This window comes from Zootoca vivipara, chromosome 5, assembly GCF_965207765.1.
Source record: "Zootoca vivipara chromosome 5, rZooViv2.hap1.1, whole genome shotgun sequence".
NCBI classification, from domain to species: domain Eukaryota; kingdom Metazoa; phylum Chordata; class Lepidosauria; order Squamata; family Lacertidae; genus Zootoca; species Zootoca vivipara.
In genome coordinates, this window is record NC_142588.1 from 40,896,874 (window position 1) to 40,918,817 (window position 21,944).

The 21,944-nt window shown below is 40.5% G+C and overlaps 1 protein-coding gene across 6 annotated transcripts; it reads left to right on the top strand.

Annotated features, from left to right (window-relative positions):
* Nucleotides 1–5: 5 nt before the first annotated feature.
* Nucleotides 6–21,586, top strand: UROS (uroporphyrinogen III synthase). Of its 6 annotated transcripts, none has more exons than XM_035138640.3 (10): nucleotides 6–323; nucleotides 6,069–6,137; nucleotides 7,946–8,029; nucleotides 11,130–11,226; nucleotides 12,015–12,089; nucleotides 14,124–14,198; nucleotides 16,607–16,690; nucleotides 17,712–17,813; nucleotides 19,224–19,322; nucleotides 20,525–21,586. In XM_035138640.3, exons 2-9 carry the CDS (start codon nucleotides 6,075–6,077, stop codon nucleotides 19,301–19,303), a joined length of 660 nt encoding a protein of 219 aa, XP_034994531.1. In that variant the 5' UTR covers nucleotides 6–323; nucleotides 6,069–6,074; the 3' UTR covers nucleotides 19,304–19,322; nucleotides 20,525–21,586. The 6 variants fall into 6 exon arrangements, with proteins under 6 accessions (XP_034994531.1, XP_034994527.1, XP_088526564.1 ...); XM_035138636.3 differs by having other exon boundaries at nucleotides 17,712–17,797; XM_088670438.1 differs by having other exon boundaries at nucleotides 6–241.
* The last annotated feature ends 358 nt before the right edge of the window (nucleotides 21,587–21,944 follow it).

A 21,944-nucleotide genomic window follows, 5' to 3' on the forward strand; every position in this document is an offset into this window, starting at 1 on the left:
CGCCTGCGCGCCGGGAAGGAAGGCCGCGCGGCCACGGAAGCCGGGAAGGAAGGCCGCGCTCTTGGTGCTGGTGAGCGCGGGCGCGCTTGTGGGGGGGGCCCCCGGTGCCGCCTGGAGTGGCCTGCGGGGCCGGGGAAGGCGGGAAACCTGCGGCTGCGAGGGTCGTGAACAGGGTTAGCCCTCCGCCCCTTCCTCGGAGAAGAAGTACCCCTGGGGACGTCGGGGGTCGCCAGCGGTTGAGGTTTGGCACCAAGACAGCAGTTTCAGGGACCAAGCCCTGCCTGGGAAGAAGCAACGCATTGCTCCCAGTGCTGAGCGCTGGGGTAAATATGTAACTGAAACGAGAGCTTCTGGCCATGTGCAGAGTGCTTCCCCCTCTTTCCTGTTGGTTACCGTAATAGTTACAGCTACAGAAGAATAAGTGGTCTGGGAGCAACTTAGGTCCGCAGTCCGTTTGGCTTTATTCGATAACACGATGTTTTGATCAAGGAAGACATTATGCTTTAGGTTACAAGCGAGATTTTCTTCTTCTTCATCATCATCATTATTTATTTCTCACATACATATTCTCTTCCTGCCCCGCCTCCCAGCACTTTGCTTAACATCCAGCCTTATGAAGAGTTCTGGTGAACTTGAAAGCTTATATTTTGTAACATTTTGGTTGGTCATAACAAAAGGACTTAGGAATTTTTCGAAATAAAAGTGGCAGCTTGGCCATGCATGCTTATGTACGGTAACCTACCTCTTCCTCTGCTTAGCTTATTTCTCTTTGAGAGAGATTTATTTGTTTGGCATGTAGACAAATGGCAAATAGTACTGCTGTGCAGTAACTGAAGGTACTATGTCCTTGCTCTGCCGTACCACAGTTTCATTTCTGAAATAAAAATTGCCACATACAGTACTATGCTGCTTTACATGCTTAATAGCCCCAGATCCAGAACTAAGATGCTAGCCACAGCCATTCAGGGTCCTTCCTCGTGAACCCATGGTGGAAATATTGCTCCATGGGGCTTGGCTGCTGAGCAGTATTCAGCTAACTTGCAAGAATGTGAATAATTGTTCTTTCTAAGCAGGACAGTATCTCCCTTCTATTTGATTGACAGCTGTACACATGAGGTAGTTTAGAAATGACGGCACTGTGCCCTTTGCTTTCCTCAATAAGAAAGCTGAAGTTCGTGTACCCATTTGAAAGAGATTTCTAAACTTGTCTTCCAGTGTTTTTTGTCTTCCATGTGCGATTTATTTTGTCAGTGGCTTGTTGCTTTTGCCACATTCATTGCTGGCATGTGGTCCCTGGTCAGAAAAGGCTAGCCAACCCCACTGTAGGCTTTACTGATGGTAGATAATGGATGAAACTACTGTATAAGTTGATGCAGAGTTGGCTTCCGGTGGCCAACTTGCATTGGAATGTAGTATGTACTTGACTATGTACATACTAGTTTGTATCATGACCTTAGTCAATGGTGGCGCAGAGGAAGATTGACAGAGCCGCTCTCCAGCATTTCAGAGAGGAGTTTGTTGCAAGCCTGCCTAAAGATGTGTTTGTGCCAATTATCCTATACCAGGCACGTCCAACAGGTAGATCGTGATCTACCGGTAGATCACTGGACGTCTGTGGTAGATCACTGGTAGATCAGTGGCTCCCCCCAAAGAAGCTGAACAACTTGGGCTCCCCTAAAAAAACTCAACATTTTGGCCCTTCACCCCCCAAAAAATGGGCCTTCCCTCTTCCCTAAAAGAAGCTCAACAAGTTTGACCTGAACCCCACGCAACAGGGCTTTCCTTCCTAATAAAAAAAGCTCAAAAACTTTGACCTGAACACCCAAGAAACAGGCTTTCCTCTTCCCTAAAAAAAGCTCAATGACTTTGACCTGAACCCCAAAAAAGGGGGTAGATCACTGCCAGTCTTTAACTCTGTGAGTAGATCGCAGTTTCTGGGGAGTTGGCCACCCCTGTCCTATACTCTGCAGTTACAAGAGTCTTTGATTTAACACTCATATTTTGTAGTGCAGCCTTGCCAAAAGCAACGTAAAGTCCTGTTCCTGAGATTGTGAATAGGATGTTGACCAACAATATTACTATTATTTATTATTAGTAGTAGTAGTAGTAGGTTTTTTTGCAAGAAATGTTATATTTTGGCACGTGTGTGGAGAATCCTTCCTTGATTTTGAAGTGTTTGTGTCAAAATAGGACTGAGAAAGTTTTCAAAACTGTTGATGTCTTTTTATAGTTTCTGTGGAATTTGAAACCCTATATAATACAAGATACACAGCATTAAAAAAGATCAATGATGCATGCAACAATGCAAAATTAATTTTCATTTGCAAGTGCTTGAAATATGGATGGATTTAAGAGAGTATTAAATACAAAAACATGGAGAAGGCTATCAGTGACAACTAACCTTGAGGGTTGTGTCCTACCTCCGCTTCTGGAAGCCATATGCTTCTGAATGCCAGTTGCTAGAAGCAGCAGGAGAGGACAATGCTGTTTCACTGAGGTCTCTTGTGGGCTTCACATAGGGATTTGGTTGTCTGCCTTTCGTCTGATCCAGCAGGATCTCCTTTTATAATTTTCAATTGACTGGGGGGGGGGAGAGATTGCTGTAATTGGGCGGGGAGGCGGCGGCAAGAGAGTTTAAGATGATGGTGCACTCCTGTAGCCTTTGGTACACAAACTCAGCAAGTGACAGCTGTTTTTAGCCATTTTGGCTGAGAGCTAGCTCATTGGGCATGCACATTCTCTTTCCTGGGTGCCTATATTCATGCACATCTGTTGGGATGGCATAATGCCTAGACTTGCAGTCACTCTGATACACAATTGCTAAGAAAAAATGCGTTCAAATGATGTAGAGTCCGAACTATTTCCAGGACTTTCTCACCTACAGGAGAGCCTTGGCATATGAGGTCATCACAATATTTGACGCGGTCTGTGTCACCTTGAACTTGGTCACACAGGTTTTCTTCCCCCCAATTAAGCCTGTCTGTATTTAAAAAGAAAAGACAAGCAGCTTTTCCAGAGGCTTCTCGTTGATGGTTGGAGGCCAAAATGAATGTTATGCTTGCCTGCGGATGTAGCCCCTATGGACAATATGTGGGTCAAAGTGTACTTCTGCATTACATGCCTGCATCTCAGGTGTACTGTATGAAAAGTAAGCATAAGGCTGAATTGGACAAGTAAGCATACATTCAAAATATTGAAACTGACAAAAGTTCAAAAAAGAATACATATTGATTTCCAGGAAGTGAATGTTTAGTTAATTTAAAATCAGATTTTGCAAACTATGCATCAAAATTTTAAGATGTAGCTACAATATGGGGGATAGTTTCCTGGGAATCACCATTATGTAATGAGGCAGCAGACCTGTATAATTAAATTTGGTATTGAGCTGTCATATGGAGTCTGACTAACAATCTATCTAGCCTTTGTCTTGCCTATTCTAACTGGTTGTTGTTGTTGTTTAGTTGTTTAGTCGTTTAGTCGTGTCCGACTCTTCGTGACCCCATGGACCAGAGCACGCCAGGCACTCCTGTCTTCCACTGCCTCCCGCAGTTTGGTCAAACTCATGTTTGTAGCTTCTAACTGGTAGCAGCTCTCTAATGTCTCAGACCAATGTGTTTCCCAGCCTTTGGGCCCAAGGCCTTTTGCAATGCTGGGCAGTGGCGGACTTTGGGCTTTCAAATTTCAGCAGTGCCCTGTGTGATGCCAAAATTCAGCACCCCTCCCCTGCCTCTCACCTTCTGTTGTTTGTCATTGTTCTGGTGCCCCCTGTGACGCCTTCTTGGCTCTGCGTTCAATGTGGGCGAACTATTTGCACTTCCCTAAATCTGCCTCTGTGCTGGAAACCTAGTATACTGTATATCCATTCTGCCCCTGAGTTGTGTCCCCTGAAAATGGGCACCCACATTACATTTTTAGGGGATTTTTCCAGCCTTGCCTGTGGATTTGAATAGAGTTTTGGTTTTGGTTTTAAATCTGGAAGTTGTTTTCAGAGTCCCATTAAACTGGCTGACTTTGGTCAACAACCAGCATATTTACAGGTTTCAAAGCTGGGTGTTTTGTTTTTCAAGAAATGATTTATGTTGCAGCTTAATCTTTGTTCTCAGAATGCCTTTGTTCTTTTATCCTGGCAAAAGATCCCTCTTCAAACTCAAAAGCATGCATCCTTTTATCAGTTGTCTTCTATACATTGCACTCTCTGGGATCAATGTGAAAATAACATTTAGGTTATGGTATGAATTAATTTATCTCTGAGCTCATGGGATGTTTCCATTTAATTTGTCTATTTAAAAATATATTTAGCTTCTGAAATGATAAATACCTGAAATGCTGATTTACAAAATATTTGGAAAAGTTGCACTGATACTTATTTTTGTTTCCCGGTGGTGAAGTAAGATACACGATGGAGAGAGACTTGAGTACAATTTAATGGACCACTTTGCCTCACAATTGACTGACATTATGTAGGGTTTAGTTCCTGCCGATTATCTTAAATATAATGCAACATTCACATGTATTCCACAGTTAACCTAGTGATGGTGCTTGGCCTATTTGTGAACCTTTAATGCAGTTGCACCTAGATGCTCTGAGAACCAATTCAAACGAGCAGACATAGCTGTGCTAGGAAGCAGTCCTAAGAATGGGAAGCCAGTTTTAGTTACGCTGGTGTAAAGTGTACCAGATCCAAACTCTGATCAGGTGTGGGGCTACTGCTGGCTGGGCTTGACCAAAGCCTGGCAGAGGGAAAACAAGACTTTAAAACAGAGCTTGAGTCATCATCCTTTTTGTCAGCTTAATTTACTCAGGGTTCCCAAGTCATGTGACCGTTAACGTTAGGGTTAGGATCCAGCCTAAGTGCCACCCCTCTGGGTTTACACGGGCTTAAATTCCACTGGGCTCAACCAGCTGGGTAACTGCTGAGCTGGGATGAAGGACTTAGTGCAGTGTATCTTTGGCTGAGCTGGAGTTGGGGACTTATGCTGGCATAGCCCAGCTGAGCCAAGACCCTCCCAGCTCAGCTGGAGATGTGCTGGATCCTAACCCTGCACATTCCAGCAGATCCAGCCTCAGGGTTGTTCCCTTAGTGTACTAACTCAGAATACAGAGGGGTTGCTGGTTTTTAAAAAATGCATGCATGTAAAAATCATCTTACTGAAATGTGACATGTCAAAGAGAAGTCTGCAGCCTCAGCTAACTTTGTCTTGATGTGTCTAAGCTTTCCATGTACAAGAAGTTTTTATATGTGGATACTATCAAGCATGCAATCTCTCCAATGTAAATTCTGTGTGCAGTTTGAATTGGGTCGGTGACCTGTATAAATAAAATTGGCACCCCTGTATACATTGCTTGTGGAGTTTGAACGTGAGCTAGTGTGCCTGGTGGTTTGCAGCCTGTGCCACTATTACATTTGTGAAGAACATGTGAGAGAACCTTCATTGGATAGGGATTTGGCAGGTTCTTTCCCTCTCTCTTCAGAATACATTTAAAGCAAAAGAGTGGTGTCCCTTGCTTTGAAAATTCTGCAATGCATTGTGGGGAGGGGGGAACTTATTTATAGGCTGATATTTAAACAGGAATGTAGTCGGAAATCATGGCAGGTGCAGCCCTACCCGTTTTCTGCAGGGCAACAAAATAATTCAGGGTGGCCTTTCTAGAGAGTGCATGTGCAAATATTTTAAATAATAGCTGTACTGGAAAATAATTCTCTCAACAATTACATGGATTTTTGTAGTCCTACTGGTCTGGCAGACATTTAAGAAGGTTTGTCATTTTAGCACTAGTATGTACAGTAGTAGAGTTAAAAGCAAAATGAATGCCTTTTCTGTCTTATCACTCTTACTTTCCTTGCCATATCATTTGGAACCAACATGCATTTTGTTCGCCTTATCAGGGTAGATGTTCATGCCCAGAGAATGCACATTAGCTGCTTACTCACTGTGCAACCAACGGCCCTTCAGTGCAGTTAATTGTCCTGTTTCCTATGATATTCAACTAATGCAGACATTGTACAGAGAAGAATTCTCTAGATCCAATTTAGATACGATTTTGTGTTGTGTTTTTGTATTCTCCAGTAAACAATGAAAGTTCTGTTGCTGAAAGAGCCTAAAGAAAGTGAAAACGGACCAGATCCATATATAAAAGTAAGTAACCGTTCGAAAGATATTAGGGAAAACATAGATATTTGTATCTGAATTGTCATTCAACTTAACTCTGAGTTCTGCATTTTAGGTTGATGGACCTGTTCAGAAAGCCACAGACAACCACTGGTCCACAGATCATAAATAGGGTACAATTGTATTGTCAGAAAAAGTATAGCTATTGCCAGGTTGGGCAGCATGCCAGATAGATGTCCTCTCTTCCTGCTATGTCTCTGGAAAGAGTCATTTGCAATTTAAGCTAGCTGTAGGCTGGAGGGTAATGCTTAAAGTTAGTAACCCAGAAAGTTAATAATACACCCTTCAAGTGTACTATATTCTCAGATTTCATATATTCAAGCTTCTCTGCTACAGGGGAAAAAACTGGTCATGTTTCTCTATCTGGTAGGAATTGTTTCCTGAAAATAGATGATGTACAGCATTGTTTTGAACTGATCTATGCAGCTTCGGTAGTTAACATATAGTTTGGATTCTAAGGGGAGCATATATCGGTGTAAAATATAGCTGTCTCCCATATACCCCACAATACCTTAAGATGTGAAGTGGCCTTGCTAAAAATGCCTACATCTTCTGAAGCAAGATAGGGGTTCACAAGGAAAAACACACTTCTGATAGTTACTGTATATGTAATGTATGTATCTGATAGTTATATGTAATGTTGAATGTATTGTTGAAGCTTACAGCCATGTCAAATGTAGGAATGCAGGTGGCGCTGTGGGTTAAACCACAGAGCCTAGGGCTGCCAATCAGAAGGTTGGCAGATCGAATCCCCGCGACAGGGTGAGCTCCCATTGCTGGGTCCCAGCTCCTGCCCACCTAGCAGTTCAAAAGCACGTTAAAGTGCAAGTAGATAAATAGGTACCACGGCAGCGGGAAGGTAAACGGTGTTTCCGTTGTTGCTCTGGTTCGCCAGAAGCGGCTTTGTCATGCTGGTCACATGACCCGAAAACTGTACGCCGGCTCCCTTGGCCAATAACGCGAGATGAGCGCCAAAACCCCAGAGTCTGTCACGACTGGACCTAATGGTCAGGGTTCCCTTTACCTTTACAGCCATATCAGGGGAGGGGAATGAAAGCATGTGCAAGCTCAAGTCTTGCTGCAACTGTTCCTCATGATTCTAAACCATGGTTTAGCATTAGGTGTAAACCAAGCGAACAGCTGTGCGGTTTGTTTGTTTGTTTGTTTGTCTGGACTTTCATTTCACTTGTATGAAGAGTACATTAAATACCATTTCTAGTTGCTAGGAAACATGCAACAATAATCTGGTGTTTTATCCATGTTACACACAGACAAGTGTGTGAAGTACATAATGGAATCATGCAGATATGAAGTTCCATAATTATTCTTAAAGTGGGCTGCATGATTTCCAGGACAGCAAAGCTATTTAGTCTACACATAACCAGATGTTGGCCTGTTTTGAAGGACAACTGTTTTACACCGTATGGCAGCTGTTGCATGTCGTCTAGCATAAGCCTTGTAATTATGAACATAGTATGCAATATGTGTTGCATGCAGGGGCGCTTCTTCAGTAACTTAAGGTGCTTGGTCCAATGGAGCTGGCTTTTAAATAAAAATGCAAGTTTTGCTTTTTACCTAATCATGATTTGTTCTAAGTTATGCTGTTATCACTAAACAACAGTACAATCCTATACATGTCTACTCAGAAGTAAATCTAATTGTTTTCAGTGACATTTACTCCCAGCCTAAGTTACCTTGCTGATTTAAATGTTAAGAATAATTTTAATGTGTCAATCCTTATCTTTTCCCAAAATTGTTTGTCCTTTCATTCATAGGAATTGGGTTTGCATGGGCTTGAAGCAACTTTGATCCCAGTTTTAGCATTTGAATTTACATCTCTCCAAGATTTCTCTGAAAGGGTAAATCTTAACATTCTCTTCCTGTTAATAACCTGTTCTGCAAAAAAAAGGAAAGCATCTAATTTTTCAAAACCAATTTGTTGTATTATGAATGTAGGTTGCCATGGTATAGCATTATGCTGACTAGAAGGGGTCTCTGCCCTATTTGAACCTCAGTTGCTTCTGGCCACAGGTAGCACTTAGTGCCATAGGGGCATCTGGTATCGGCGGAGAGACCAGTCCGGTAATTATATTCCGTGGTGGAGGAAAGGATAAATCTTACTATTTAGCTTGACCTCCATGAGAATTGATACTCCTGTAAAGATGATAAAAGACAACTATCTAACAATGGTGAAAAATGTGTTCACGTACAAATACTGCATGCATACTGAATTTATCTGAAGTCCTTGCCATTCATGTTTTGTTTTGCTTGGGGAAGGTTGACAAGAAATGATACACTTGAATATGATTTTTGTTTACCAGTTTGGGGTTTTTAGATGTGACGCTCAGTTAACACATGCATTTTGGAACTGTAAGAGCCCTATTTCTTTTACCACTTTTATACTCCAGTCCGAATAATACTTCATTGGAAGTTGGTCCCATTCATTGCCCCAAGGGTTGCTTCCTACTTACATATGTTTAAAGCTGCATCCTAAATCTCAAAGGTGAATTTAGTGCCCTGACAACCTACATCAAAATGTATGCTTTTTTAGGTATCTTAAGTGACTTAAATGAATATTTTTTTCAGTATGTTTATGAGCTTGTGAACTAAATGGTCTTATAGGGCCTGTCAGTCACTGAAAAAGAGCTTTAAATACTAAGTAGTGTGATGACAAAACAGCAGTGAGTTGAGCTGTGGATGATCCTGCTTTGATGCTACCATTTTGACAAGGACACTTGTTTCTGCCACAGGATTAAAGGAAAATGTTTTTTTAAAAAAATTACTTGTTTATAAATTTGAGTAATTATGCCTCATCACTACCTGAGCACGTGCTTCTGAAGCTAAGGAAAGAGCTGCTAACCTCCATTTAAACGGGAATAGAAGCTAGTGTGTCTTTCAAAGCACACTGTAAATGCATGGAAAGCATTTTATTTTCTTGGAGGTTACTCTGGCGCAGGTTATTAGCGCAATCTTCCCTTTCGCATATCTCTTGCCAAACCCTTCAGCTGAAAAAAAACAAAGCTACTAGGATGTAGAAAAAATACCAATCAGTAAGTGAGCCAGCTTTGAGTCAGATTTATGCCCACAGCTAGGATTATGAGCCACAGTTGATCACCGGTATAGTTCCCTTGAGCTAGTGTCCGGATGGTGCTATTTCTGTAATTACACTTGCATTATATAAATAGTACTCTAAAAGGATGCTTAAAAGAAACATAAATCTTGAGATTTCTCTTTCACTCTCTTTCTGTATACATACATACATACATACATACATACATACATACAGTACATACATACATACGGTACATACATACATACATACAAATATGCTTGATAATGGGATTTGGAATTGTAGGCACTTGCTGAAGGCTTAGATTATAAAGCCACATCAGTATCTAAACTATGTAACTGAATTATATATAAATGGTATTTTTAAGCTTAAGTAATATTTCTGTTTCAGACTAAGCTTTTTCACATTTCCAAGACAGTGAGCTACAGTCCAGAGTCTTGAATGTCCTTGGAGTTTCCTTTGCTGGCTATGGCCAGTGAAGTTCTGAGAGTGCACAGAGCTCCTTTCCTTTCCATAGGTTACAATTAGGAAAGCCCTAGTTACATGTTTAGGGCTATTTTTTGGATCACGGTAATTGACTTGGACACATAATTACATTGAGGGTTTATATAAGGTGTAGCCAACTTAGTGGCCTCTAGATGTTGCTAGGCCAAAGCTTCCATAATCCCTGATCATTGGCCATGAGGGCTGGGCTTGGTGGAAGTTGGAATTCAGCAACACCTGCAAGGCACCATGTTGGTGATCCCTGATTTACATATTCTGGCTGAGTATCGCTGTGGCATCCTTTAAGCTTTGTAGGGGAAACCAAGACCCCTGGGAAGCTGGTGGAAGCTTCACCAGAACTCCATTGCTACAGCATACCGTGGATGTTTTATGGGGTCAAGTTTCATCTGGTAAAATGTGGCCTTGCTTGTGTACTAAGGCTAAGGCTAGAACCTAGTTTTTGTATTGATCTGCGGGTGCTGAGATCCATACTTCTAATCTTGTAAGCTGTTGCCTCAGTTCAGCAGAGCAGCACATCAGATTTTTAGCAGCAGTTTGTTGTTCTACACCTCACTGATTCTGCCGAGAGAAAGTTGAACAGTTATTATGATGTTCCACAACAATTTTTCCTGCCCCATTAGTTGTGGGGAAAGTACTGAGTCTATTATTGCCGACAAGGATTCTCAAAATTTAGAGTTCTTGAAGGCTGCCCAACTTAAACACACATGATTCCCTCCTTATAAAAGAATATGTCTAGGCAGGCATACAGACAGTGATATCAAAAATTCACTCGTCAGTTATTCAAGGCACAGTTCCCTTTAGGCAATGAATCACACAATAACATCTATTTGCTATTCTAGAGTGACTTTACAGTAGGCTGCGGACACTCAGTGACAACTCCAGAGTCTTGGATTCTGAAGTCCCATCAAGCAATTGTTTTCTTACTGACCTGAAGTCAGCTATAGGTCATGCCACCAACACGTCAAAGTTATACAGTCGTACCTTGGGTTACGAACACCTCGGGTTACGAACTCCGCAAACCCAGAAGTACTTTCGCCACGCGCGCGTTCTGCGCATAGCAGGGAAATTGTGCTTTGCACATGCGCAAAATGGCGCTTCGGGTTACGAGCATTTTGGGTTATGAACTGCATCCCAGAACAGATCGTATTCGTAACCCAAGGTACCCCACTGTATTGTAAAATGATAGGCTGCTGTTGAACTCAGACCATAGAAAACAAAAACAAACAAACAAAAAAGACTTGACAGTATTGTTAATGCAGGACTTAATAATTTGGTGAACACCAGGAGCCTTTGCTTTAAAAAGCAGCAGATGGAAGACTTTTTATTGTGTTTGATTTATCATCGTTAACTTACGTTTATTTTTCTCAATTTTTGTTGATGAATAGGTTTTTCACCCTCAACAGTATTCTGGACTAATTTTTACCAGCCCAAGAGCGGTAGAAGCCTTCAGATTATGTCTGGATGATAATACTAAAAAAAAAGGTCAGTGGGAATTTAGACAATACCATTAAATGTGGTGAATTATCTTACTGTTTTCTCTCGAGATATATGCCTTAAAATGCACCCCCCGCCCAAAAGCCCTTGAGTGTATAAACAGTTGGGAGGGCTATTAGAATTCTCCATCATTCTTAGGGGGAGAAAGTGTTTATCATCCTACATCAGAATCCTCACCATGTCTATTCAAAAGGAAGACTTACGGAATTCAGCGGGACTTACCCCAGTTAAGTGGAGTTAGGATTGCAATCCTAGTGAGTCACTGGATCAGATATTTTCAGTTGCTTTCTACCACATCTTTTGTACTGCAGTTACCTATGAGTGGTGGTATTAATTCAATGCATTGCTTAGGAACTTATTACATGCCCTGACTTCCTTTTCTTTTGAGCAGTGCTGTGTTAATGTCAGTATTTTGATGCCAGCAGCATCATGTGGACCCTGTGAAAAAACTGAGTCCATGAGCAGCACTCATCCCACAATCAACACCCATCTGGAAGCACTCTAAATATATGGATTAAGAAAGCAGCTTCAGACGAGTAACTGAAAGAAGCATCTATTCAGCCAAATTTTCGAAGCATATTAGAGTACAGAACAAAAACACATTTTTGTTTGCTTTGCATAGTCACTGACATTTATACTGTAGTAATAGTTATTAATATTTTGCTGAGCTCACACATTTTTCAAATAAACATTCATTGGTGGGGCATGTCCAGATCAGCATTTTTGTATTTATACTGTATTGCAAAATGCTTACACATAATTTTAACGTTTCACAGTTTGGAAAAATTCTCTGAGAGAAAAATGGAATACCAAATCCATTTATGTGGTGGGAAAAGCTACAGCTGAACTAGGTAAGCCATATTTTTAAAAGGCCTATAAAATTTTTAATAAAAAGCTATACACCATACTTTGCAAAACATACTGATGCTTATTTCTTGTTCCCTACTATTTACTCCTTAATGATCAAAATATTTGTCAGCCAGCAAAAATCCTAAGAAGTTGATTGTATGCCATCTGACCAGGAAATGAAAATGGATCAAATCTAAACTTGTGCCAGGATGCTGAGCCATAAGCAGCCTAGGTTAAGGCAAGGAAGCACAAGTTTCTGGGATTGGAGCAAGGGAGCAAGCAATCATATGAGCAAGAGCAGCTATAGAAGGCCCATTTGACAAGGTCCATTAAACCAGTGGGTGGTGTAAGTCTGGGAGGACATCATACCCTAGCATAGCTGCCAAGTTTTCCCTTTTCTCGCGAGGAAGCCTATTCAGCATAAGGGAAAATCCCTGTAAAAAAGGGATAACTTGGCAGCTATGTACCCTAGGGAGCACCTTTGGACTGCTTGCTGTAAGGGGCAGTAGGTCCATTGGTTCTAGCCAATGAAAACAACTTACAGACTGAACTTTACCATATTGTGAAAATATATCGGATCACTTCTGATTAGGTTCAAGAATGGGACAGGGTGCCTGGCACATGGCTGTTTGGGTGTGAGCCCCATTGGGCTTATTCCCAGTTAGGTGTATCTTGGATCACAGCCTTGGGTGCTGGAAGAAACTGGCCTCTTTCTCAGGATTAATGACCTTCTCAAAGTAGGCAGAATGTCATATTCTTTAAAAGAAACAGCTGTTTTCTTTTTTTAAAAAAAAATTCCCCTGACCCAGAATATTAAAAAAAAATATTGTCCAGTTTCAAATTTTCCATTCTTTGAGAAGGTAACTGAGCACACTCTTAAGCGAAGAGAGTTTCCATTTTTCTTTTTGAGTCCTACTGGGGCAGTCTGACTCGAACATGAAACAGATGTTGCTCTGGTTTTGCTGGTCAGTCTAGGGACCTTCAGGGAAAGTTCAGCCCCGTTGGTTCTTCTGGACATTTTATCTGCTTTTGATTTACTTAATATCTATCTGAAACCTCCTGGATGGACCACTTGAGAATTTAGTGTTGTGTTACCAACCACTGGTGGCAGCTCATTCTCTTTTATAAAGGTCCATCAGTTTTACATAATTCCAGGTTTAGCAGTGCAGGTCAGGAGGTGGAAACAGAGAGTATATATGCTGTGCTGTGATTCATGGCTGTAATGTGGTTTGAATAAGACTGTTTTGGAAACTGCAGCTCCTGCAAAATGCTGCAGTGCACCTTGTTTCTGCTGTGAGATTGAGAGAGCTCGTTATTCCAATGCTCAATTGATTGCATGAACTGCAAGTATGCTTCCTGGCACAACACAGAGTGCTGGGTTTTTACATTGAAATCCCTCCACTCTGAACCCAGGTTTCCAGACAGATCCCTCTCCTAATTCTACCACAAACTCCTACTTTCTCTTTACACACACAAAATACTTGTGTCCTTCTTACTACAATGAGAGAGAGGAGGATTCAAGGGCAAACTATCATTTAACACATTTATAGCTTGTCCTTTATGGCAGTTTGAACCTCTTTCTCTAATTCCAGTCCTACAGCACACTAGCAAACATTCATATTTAAAAGGCAATTTTAAGAGTTGGGCAGGGGAACTCCTACCCATGGAGGAGCATCTTGAATAGAAGTGAAAGGAAAGCACAGCTGCTATATATTTGTTTGTGTTGCATTGCTTCAGCTGCTATGGATCAAAAATGTATTTGGTGCACTCTTTGGTGCAGTGTTCCAGCTATCAGAATCTGAGCTTCAAAGATGAATACTGTTTTGTTACGTGGCTGTACAGTTGCATTGTTTTCCATGCAGTCGATCAAGTCATTAGATAACAAATTATAATTCTCACTTGCATGTATCTCTATAAAGTGCATTTTAAGCACTGATTTATGATAACGTTACAAAGTATTTTTAAATACAGATATCTTCACTGACTCAATAGAACTTTCAACTCATCCTAAGGAATCATTTTTCTTTTTCTTTCAGTGTCTGAAATAGGTCTCACATCACAAGGAGAGAGCTCTGGGAATGCTGAAAAACTAGCTGAATACATTTGTTCTCGTAAGCAGAATAACATTTTTCAATGATTGAGTTATTGTTTTATCATTTTCTATTGTCATACACATTTTCTTTCTTGTGTGTGTGTGTGTTATGCTCTATACAGAATGCATATTTTCTGTCCTGGTTGACAATGAAAAGTCCAGATTCCTGTAGGACCTGTATGAAAATAGTTGCATTGTTATTCAAGTTTCCTTGACTTCAGAGCTGACTTTGGCTGACGTGCTTGGGCAAATATATCAATTGGCTCCTTAATTAAATAGGTAGTGTTAGTCTTTTTCCTCAAGACAGATCTTAAGGTCTTTTAGAATTTAACGTCTCTGCATAATTTGTTATAGAAGAAGGAGATACTGCCTGGGCTGGTGCCTCTTACATTGGCCAGAGCTATCAGGCTGTTATTCTTTTTCTTCTTCTTTTTTGTAAACACAAGTTTAAAAAGATTAGCATTACTTTTCAGATATCACATTGGCATTTCAATTAACCGACACAAGCCTTGGTAGGGTTGATATTAACATATTTTGCTTTTATCTCTCAAAATAACGCTCTGTATTCTGTCTCAAGTCCTTTGTTGGTTCCTGTAATTTATTACTAACATACCGTATCTGTATGCCTAATAAAACTTCAGTTTGCAATTAGGTTATTCTGATAAATCTGTGCAGACTCCTAATAAGGCCCCTCAGCTTTACTTTACTGGAATGAGCCTGTTTCTTCACCCTGGAGGAAATTCGGGAGCTTAAGACTAAGAGGCAAGAATGTACTTGTAGTATTTAAAATAAACACCCCAAACAGTGTTTTGTTTTATCCAGTTTAAAAATATTTTGGAAAAAAGCAAATCCTCTGGAAACAGCAGGACCAGAGAATTTAAAATTGTTTTACCCCTCCACTTTCTCCAATCCAGATCACCTTATTTCATAGGCAAACCTTCCAGGCATTCCTAGCTTCTCAGAAGTACAACATATGTTTTCTTAATATGTGTATGCACCGATCCTGAATGTGCAAGCATGCAACAGAAACATATACAGTACATAAATCTAGATTATCTATCTAGTGCTGGGGGGTGGGGTCATAAAAGTACCTTTAAGAAGAATGAGCAGAATAGAGATGAGGTTTCAATAGGAGCCGTGTGATTTCTGCCTGGCATTTCCTGAATCAGTTGTGAAGAAGCAAGCTGTACACATTAGGCAAAAGACCACACCCTTCCTCTGCTCCAGGATAATCTCTCTGCTTGTGGTTGGGTAATGGAGTGTGAACTATGAGGCTTTTGGAAACACCAGACCATTATAGGAATACAGTCAACTTGAACGATTGAAAACTGAAAGTGAGTGTTCCGGTTTTCGAACGTTCTTTTGGAAGCCGAACATCCGATGGGGCTTCTGATTGGCTGCAGGAGCTTCCTGCAGCCAAACAGAAGCCGCACCTTGGAAGTCAAATGTTTTGGAAGTCAAACAGACTTCCGGAACGGATTCTGTTCAATGTCCGACGTACGACTGTATAAGAACCCTGCTGCATGTAGTCTAGAATTGAATTTCCAACAGTGGCCATACAGCCCTCTTCTCTTTGTCCCCAGCATCTGATATTCAGAGGTATAGTTTTTGTGGCCAACTAATATACTTCCTTTCCATGAATTTGTCTTAATCCATTTCTAGAACCAGCTAAGCTAGTGACTACCAGCACATCTTGCAACAGTGAATTCCATAAACTGAATTTACAAAAACATATTAGTAGGAATATGTTGTATGAATGTATACAAGGATGACTGTTCTCCAATAAGAAGGTCTGCCTGAGGACATTTGTGTGATGGTTCCCCTAAGAGAACTTGTAGGGGTTCAAAAAAGTGAATGTCCATTTTAAAGACCAGAAAATTAGTGTGTTAGATATCCCCAATAAGACAACTTGTATTGGGAACATCTTTTCAAACCACCCTGTTCCTTCTTGTGACAGCCTTGACCTTTCCTTTGTGTGGAATGTCAGACAGCAAATTTATTCAGCTGAAATGAGTCTTTAAATAGCTAAACAAGTATGAGGAATGCCAAGTGACTGAAGGGGAGGGAGAAAACTTATTAAGATGATTGGAAGCATTGTGCTTGGTAGCTCTCTGTTGAATAGCAAAGAAATGGAGCATAGCAAGACAATTTATCTTTTTGCCAGAACTCTTTAGCCAAAATGTCCATGGCTTGGCAATGGAGACCTGATTTTTTAATAATAAAAAACATGCTAAAGAGCTTCTGCTGTATGTGAAACACCTACGTGCCTTGGACTTCAAATATTTTCAGTAGTCTTAAGGGTGCAAGTAACACATAGCCAACTTTTCACTGTGTTTGTAGTGTGATGGTTTAAAAGTATTATTTAGGGGTCTGTGCTTAAAATGTCCTCATGGATTAAATATATTTTCATTTTATTTTTTCAAACAGACGAATCACCCAATTCATTGCCTCTGTTTTTTCCTTGCGGTGCTCTCAAAAGGGAAACACTTCCAACAATGCTCAGCAGGAAAGGTTTGATTTAAATTGTTTAAAGTATTTTTGAAGTTTGGTCCTTCGATTTGAGAAACACAGAGTGCATGAGAGACGGTGTTGATTATCAGACCAATAACCGGCTTTGCATACTTGTGGGCTCCATCAAACATTACCATCTCAGTGATGCTACTGGGTAGTTTATGTTGATGCTATCTCTGTGACAACCTGGATCAATCCAAGGGGCAGGTTCATCCTAATGCAGCCTGCAGAGTCTCAGTGCGTGCCCAGTGTTTCCCTTTTTGAAGTCAGAAGAGTGGTGCCTAAGTGAACCTATACATCATCCCCATATACAATAAGTCATACTCACCCATTTCTCTGGCAAGCACAACAGGGCAGGTCACTGCCACTTAAATAATCAATTAAGATGGTTCCTGGGGTTGGTGATGACGACTCAGCATGCAATTTTGGCACAGCATATTCCGTTATAGTGCCTGCACTTTTTAGCCCTTGAAAAATATTCAGGTAGAAGAAGAAGAAGAGTTTGGATTTGATATCCCGCTTTATTACTACCCTAAGGAGTCTCAAAGCGGCTAACATTCTCCTTTCCCTTCCTCCCCCACAACAAACACTCTGTGAGGTGAGTGAGGCTGAGAGACTTCAGAGAAGTGTGACTAGCCCAAGGTCACCCAGCAGCTGCATGTGGAGGCGCGGGGAAGCGAACACAGTTCACCAGATTATGAGTCTACTGCTCTTAACCAGTACACCACACTGGTACATAGTGTTGTGTGGGAGTTTTGTTCAGTTTATCTCATATGCTTTGATTAGCAAGTATTTGCATGTTTATTGTAAATTACAATAAACCCTTAAAATATTTTTCCCCAAATAATTTTGTTTTCAAAACAAAGAGGGGGTTGTTTTTTTAGATTTGGGGCAGCATCTGCTAGATACCCATCCATGTTAGTATTAATGCTCAGTATGACATCAGTTTAAATGTTTGTGTTTTGATTTAATTGAAACCGATAAGCTTAATCACTAATATATTTCACTGTTTTTGTTGTAGGCATTGCACTGGAGGGCCTTACTGTTTACCAAACTACTCAACATCTTAATCTTCAAGACTCCTTGAGGAATTATTTCTCACAACAGGTATCTCACTTCCCAAGTGAGCATTTATCTACATTATGATAAATTTTATTATGTTCCCTTGGTTGTCTGTTAAGTTACTATTGCGGAGGACAACCAGCAAGCTGCTTAAGCAATTCCTCCAACCCCCTCCCCTAGCTATGGAGGCAGAATTCCTCTGGCTGTGCTTTTAGTCATCTTAGGTATAATGCATTTGTTTGATAAAAATGGAAGTGGTCCCCAGACATTTTTGTGATACGAAACACAATAGCTCTTAAACCTATTGATGGTTTTATGTTATACCACACTAATGGTATAGACATATATCTTTTTTCCTCCTGCAACTGAGATGTTCAACCCATTTTAGATGCACTCACAGAAAGAAATCAAATGATCTTACCTTCCAGCTAACTTGTGTGTTTTGATCCCAGTTTCATGGGTTTTTGTTTAAGGGTTATGGCAGCAATCTAGAATTAGAAGGGTCCAACTAAAGTAAATGGGGCTGCTGCCAATTAGGTGGACTTGAGGTTATATCTTATTGTCATCTTCTTCTACTTCCTAAAACTTTTTATTTTTGTAGAAAAATCATTTTTTTCTTTCTGCAGTAAAGCATTTATTGTTCTGAGAGAATTCACACTGTTGAATGTAAAGATAATTCACACTGTTGAATGTAAAGGGTTAACACAGGTTGTTCAATTGCACCTTCTGCATCTGTGCACCTGAGTGGGAAGTAGGAATTTTGAAGGGATGCTGTTTTTTCCATGCTGAATACTTTTAGGAGAGATCTTCCTCTAATGCCATTGTTGAGATTAGTTCTCTAGTTCACGTATATTTATGCCACAGCAGGCTGTCTTACACACAAGTGAATGCTTGACTGCATGGTCATTTGTGGAACATATAGTTGGTGTTGGATCAGCAGCCCAGAGTAAGTTAAGAAGGGAGCCCTTGAAGGATTTTTGTTTGTTTAAAAGTGCATTAGAAAGGAGAGGTTATATTGGCTGTGGGATCTTGACTGTAGAATCCAAGCTACTCAGTTGCCTATTACAATTAGAAATGCGAGGTTCATGAGCAAAACGTTAAATAACCATGAGGAATTGTTTGTAGACAGGAATAAAAAGGACTTCTTTCAGGAAACATTAGCCTGATCTTCTAGTGACCACCTCCTAATCAAACTGGAAAAATCAAACTTCATTCATGCATTCTTGGGCAAAACAGCAAATGAAGTCTGATGTTGCATTGCTATATGTACATGTGGTAAGAGCCCCGCCAAAAAAACTACCGCTAGCTGTAATATCCACTGCAGCAACTTAAGAACCAAGCTGACTTTTAAGCTGCAAAGTGGCCATGATGAATACAAAAAAACAAAAACAAACCCTGATTGAACATACATCGAGAGATTCAACCAGGAAGAAATATCAGCTCTTCTTGTCTTTTAAATATTTTTCCACAGGGTATTCCTGCAAGTATCACGTTTTTCAGTCCATCTGGTGTCAAATATTGTATGAAGCAGATTCAGGAGTTGGCTGGTGATCTCTTTCCCCAAATTAAGGTACAAATCTGTTAGAGAGGTAATATTGCATTTGGTTCAAACAGAATTCTGATTCAAGGGCCTTGGATTCCTGATTATCATTTTGTTTTAAGCTTTTCTGTCTCTTAACTGTGTGCTGTGGGTGGCAACTGTTCACTGTCAATTGCCTTAATATCCTTTGTAGAAAGATACTTTATGAATTGGGAGACATGTTTTTCCTATAGTGTCGAGGGATACAGAACTTATTTACTGACTCAGAATCACATTAATCTATGGATGTTTCAGTGTGTTAGCAACCAAACGGTAATAAGAGTTTGATATACAACCATTATGGAATAACTGCAGGGAGAAGAAGCAGCAAAGGCATGCATGCCATTGGAAGCCAACACCATTTCACTTGATTTATTTCTCCACTTCACTGTTTGCAGAATATGAATTATCAACCACTTGTGACACTGAGTGCATATTCACATGTTTATATTTTACCACCGAGGTAAGGGTGGAGATTTGTATTGAGGCCACAACACAGGAGGGAGGGAGATCATATTTTCCTCCCATGTTGCAGTTCTGATGAAAGTCACCATCCTGAAAATGCTATTGGCCTCAATAGCTGCTTTCATTCTGGGATAAATAGTGGGGGGTGGGGTGCAAGGAGTTGTCCAGCTGCACCACAAACCCAATCTAGTAATGGTTTACACTTTGAGCAGGACAAACCATGATAACTGGTCTGGGTGTAATGCTAAACCAAGTGGGTCCAACAAAGAGGAGCAAAATGGGAGAGACCAGCCTGTTTACACTAAACCATTAAGGATGGGTAATACGGCGTGTGAGCAAAGCCGTTCTGTAGTTTATGAACACAGCATGTATTAAGATGGGGCTTAATTTCCTGCCCTACTTGAATTTTGAATCAGTAGTGCGAACTTGCTTGGTATGTAATTTCGAGGCTGGCTGTTGGTACCAGACATAAGTTAAAGAGGGTAGGTTGACATTTATTATTACAAACGTCATTGGCATGAGAAAACAAGTTCAATAGATCTTTGAAAAGGGATGCTATTTTAGCCCTTGATCCAAAACCACATACATACATGAGTTTGGAATACATTTCTGAAAGGCTATAACGTTGATCTACATGGGAAAATGTTATCAGGCAGCTGGCTGACAAAGCAAGAGCTGAAGTCAATACTGTATCTGTCTCTACTGTATTAACATGAGTGTCATTTCAGTTTGCTGCTATAGGTCCAACAACAGCTGAAGCTATAACTGCTCAAGGCGTCTCAGTGAGCTGCATTGCCAGTAGCCCAACTCCAGAGGATCTCACTGCTTGCATTAAAAGGAGTCTCCAGTTGTAGAACTGACTGATTTTAAGGCTATGTGTATTTGATATTATGCTATTTCGCAGAAATGACATCTCTAAAATGAAAACTTGTTGTCAGTGGGTGTAACATTCATTGGGATTAGAAGTCACATTCAGCTCTGGCCTGTAAGACACTTAATGTATGCCTTTATATTCTATTAACAGTGGTGCTAAATACAAATTAAAATGGACAGTAATAGTAGCTGCCTAGCACAGTTAACACCTTGTCTAATCTTACCCTGATAAATGTGAGTTTATATTTTTTTTTAAGTTTTAGAAATAGTAATAATGAAGCATTAGGTGTTCTGTTGCCTTCTAATTAAATTTCTTAGTTAATGTAAGCAATATTGCTATAATCCGGATGCAGTTTTCATTGCGCCTAAGTTCCCTTCAGAAATCCAGGGTAAATTTCAATGTTGCGTTATGGTCAGTGCAAGCGTTGCAACCTGCCAGACAGACTAATCCCCTATGTGCTGTTCTGGGAATTCCTCTGACGCCCCCGAGCCAATTTCAGGTGGGGGGCAGAGAAAAGAGAAAGCTCCATTGCATGAGTGAAAACCCTTGTGCTGATAGGACTCTTTACATGAAATCTGCCCATTGACTAAAAGCAGACTTCCAGAGACACTCCACCATACACTTGGGGTGGCATATTGGTTTTGTACTGCCTCCTATGTACTTTACACCTTATGCAGATTTTCATAATTGTATGTTCTCTGCTACTGCGAATAATAGCATATAAATGGGATTTGCTCATAGGCTGTGAAAGTGTTCATTTCAAATTAGTCACTTCTGACAAGCGTTCTGTATATCAAGTAGTTCAGTTTATACAAGCACATTGTGTGCTCCTGTTGAAATCATGTTTTGCATCATCCTTGGAAAGAGGGAAAGAATGATTTCCAAGTCACAATTCCAATAAACCAGTTACAAAATATTCTTGATGTTCTGGTTATACCTTGAAAAACACAGGTACCTAACCTTGTGAACTCAGACTGTTTGTATGTTTTATTGAAGGAGGTCAAGGTGGCAAACACTTCCACAATTTAAAAACAAACAATTCAAAAGTCTAGAACTGTTAAAAACATTACTTTCCTAAAATGATCTCAGGATTGCCAAGAACAGTAGTCTTCAGAGGTTCTGCTGCTGTAAAAGAAGTTAATAGAGGTTTTTCCTTTCCTCACTTGCAATGCCAGAACTGGTCACCCAGTTAAATTGATTTTGCAATAGATTCTGGCCAAACTCAAGCTGTGGCCCCTATCTGGTGAAATGAGACCTTGCCATAGTGACTCATG

Excerpts from the sequence above, each read along its gene's own strand:
- UROS (XM_035138636.3), top strand. The coding sequence starts at position 6,075 with ATGAAAGTTCTGTTGCTGAAAGAGCCTAAAGAAAGTGAAAACGGACCA. Across the intron at positions 12,090-14,123 it reads AAAAGCTACAGCTGAACTAG|TGTCTGAAATAGGTCTCACA; the intron begins GTAAGCCATATT and ends TTTTTCTTTCAG. Across the intron at positions 16,691-17,711 it reads AACAATGCTCAGCAGGAAAG|GCATTGCACTGGAGGGCCTT; the intron begins GTTTGATTTAAA and ends TTTTTGTTGTAG.